The sequence below is a fragment of the Pediculus humanus genome, genomic scaffold (genome assembly GCF_000006295.1).
Source record: "Pediculus humanus corporis 1103172108202 genomic scaffold, whole genome shotgun sequence".
NCBI classification, from domain to species: domain Eukaryota; kingdom Metazoa; phylum Arthropoda; class Insecta; order Psocodea; family Pediculidae; genus Pediculus; species Pediculus humanus.
The window spans coordinates 261,002-263,525 of record NW_002987772.1 but is presented as its reverse complement, the minus strand read 5'-3'; the positions used below and the strand labels follow the sequence as shown (position 1 = coordinate 263,525).

The 2,524-nt window shown below is 33.2% G+C and overlaps 1 protein-coding gene across 1 annotated transcript; it reads left to right on the top strand.

Annotated features, from left to right (window-relative positions):
• Window positions 1-1,245: 1,245 nt before the first annotated feature.
• On the top strand, window positions 1,246-2,108 carry Phum_PHUM433260 (mitochondrial ribosomal protein VAR1, putative; the record flags this gene model as incomplete). The annotated part of the gene is made up of 2 exons (XM_002429398.1): window positions 1,246-1,866; window positions 2,067-2,108. 2 exons carry the CDS (start codon window positions 1,246-1,248, stop codon window positions 2,106-2,108), a joined length of 663 nt encoding a protein of 220 aa, XP_002429443.1.
• Between the last annotated feature and the right edge of the window lie 416 nt (window positions 2,109-2,524).

The window sequence follows — 2,524 nt, the reverse complement described above, 5'->3', positions numbered from 1 at the left end:
AAGTAGCCCAGTGGAAAATTGTATAAATTTTGACCCGAATATATATATATATATATATATATATATATATATATACATGCATATAAATATTTCAAATCAATGATAATAACAATAATAATAATAATAATGATAAAGTTAGATTCAGCAGGTTCGAGAGGGGGATTAAAAGAGTGAGAGAGAGATAGAGAGAGATAGAGAGAGATAGAGAGAGATAGAGAGAGAGAGAGAGAGAGGGAGGAAGAATTGGTAGGGATGGGATAAAAGTGAAATTTTTAAAAAGTTCCATCGCAGATTTTTTTTGTTTTTTTTTTTTTGTTTTTTTTTTTTTTTTTACGTGTCGAACACACGTGTTATATCGAAATTTTTTTTTTTTTTTTGACGTGGTTTAAGACAACAACAACAACAACGCAACAAGGTGAATTTCAATTTAATTTTGAATTGAATCGGGGTCTTTTTTGTTTTTTTTTTATTTGATGATTTCTCGCGATAAGATTTCATCACAGTCAAACGCGCACGCACACACACACACCGAGAGTCCGCTGACATCATTACCACGATCATCATCATCATCATCATCACCATCACTATTTGCTACCACACGTAGATCCAAAAGGATAATAAAAAAAAAAAAAAAAAAACCATACCTCCCACCCGCGTTAGATTTGTAACCCGAAAAATTTATAAACTCCCCCACCCGGAAGAAGAGAAAAAACACGAATCTGTTGATTTGTATTGTAGGTCGGTTGTTTTACGAGTGGTGGAGGAAAACGGTATCGGGTAAGGGTAGGGATACGTCAACCTGTATTATTTTCCGTGTCAATATCGAGAACGTGGAGAGAGAGAGAGGATAGTGTACGGAGAGTTTGATACGCGACCCAAAAAAAAAAAGAAGTCACGAGTTATAAAGAACGTTTGTGAAAAACGCACGCGTTTTTTGTTTTTTTTTTTTTTTTTTTTTTTTTGGTTTTGGTTTTTTGTTTTTGTTTTTTTTTTAAATTTTTTTTTGGGGGGTTTTTAATATTATTTTTTCTTCAAAAATTTTTTTTTCTGTTTTCTTTTTTTTTTTTTTTTTTTTTTTAAGATAAAGTTCGGAATGTGGATTTTTGAATACGAGAAATAAAGGCAAAAAAAAAAAAAAAAACAAAATTAAATGTGAAGTGAACGAAAGAAGAAGAAGAAGAAGGAGGAGGGAAAAAAATAATTGTTTGCGTTGTAATAAAGAGACATGCGAGTTTTTTATAAAAAATGGAATCTCCTCACATGTATGAAAACAGCCAAACGGAAACAAATAAGAAAGTAATAAACAGTTCGAACAACAACAATAACAATAACAACAATACGAACAATAATAATAACGGCAATAATAACAGCAACAGTGCGAACGGTAACAACAGCACAAGCAACGCCGCAGCACCGAACGTCAACAACAACAACAACAACATAAAATTAAACGTGGCCAACATAAAGCAAATACAAAATGCTTTATACGCGAATCAACACGGCGAATTGACGGATTTAAATTCGCCCGAAATCAGTTTGGACCTACAAAATTTGATTGACGATTCGCAATTCAACGAAGGGATATTTACCGACATTTTGGAAGCGAGTGGAAAATCCGTACAAGTACAAAGTCACCATCAAGTGAGTGGTGCCCTGCGGTCCACAAGTGCAAGTGCAGTAAACAATAACAGTGTGACTTATAGCACCCGCGCTTTGGCGTACATGCCACAACCCGTGCATTCGGCCGCAAGTTATAATAATACTACAACTAATAATAATAATAATAATAACAACAACAATTCGGATAGTTCCAGTTCCAGTTCGTCTAGTTTGCCGAGTATAAAACAAGAGCCTACGGATCCCCAGGTAAGATAATTTTTTCTTTCATTTTTTCTACCCAATTTTAACCCTTCGAATTTTTACAAAAATTCACACACACGTACCTTTTTTTCAATTCCTTTCGGTTTCCTCCAACGTTCGAACGCCTCGTGTCATTCATCATTCATTATTTTTTAAACTGCCACCAAAGTGACGGATTAATAATAAATAATCCCGGCGTAAATCAGATTTCGTTAAATAATCCATACAAAGCAACGTGTTCGTATTAGAAATCAGATAAGATTTGACGTTCACCAATATATCCATTATAATCTTATTCCGTTCGCCTGTAACAAACAAAAAAAAAATTTTAACGTTTAATTAACAATAATAATAATAATAATAAGACCGTGGGACGTTGCGAACGTAACAACAAACACAAACGACCGAGTTTTTTTTTTTTTTTTTTTAAACACGTAACACGAACGAGCGTTCCATAAAGTCAAAATTTGAACTTTTAATCTTGGCACAATTATTACGTAACGATCCGCGCACATAAAAAAAAAAAAAACTTGGTATTACTACGTAACCAACGAACGTAATCATACCGTAAACCGTAACACATAAACGGCATAAATTTCGTTTTTTTTTTTTTTTTTTTTTTTTTTAAACTTGTGTTGCAAATGAATACGATTACGCACACGCA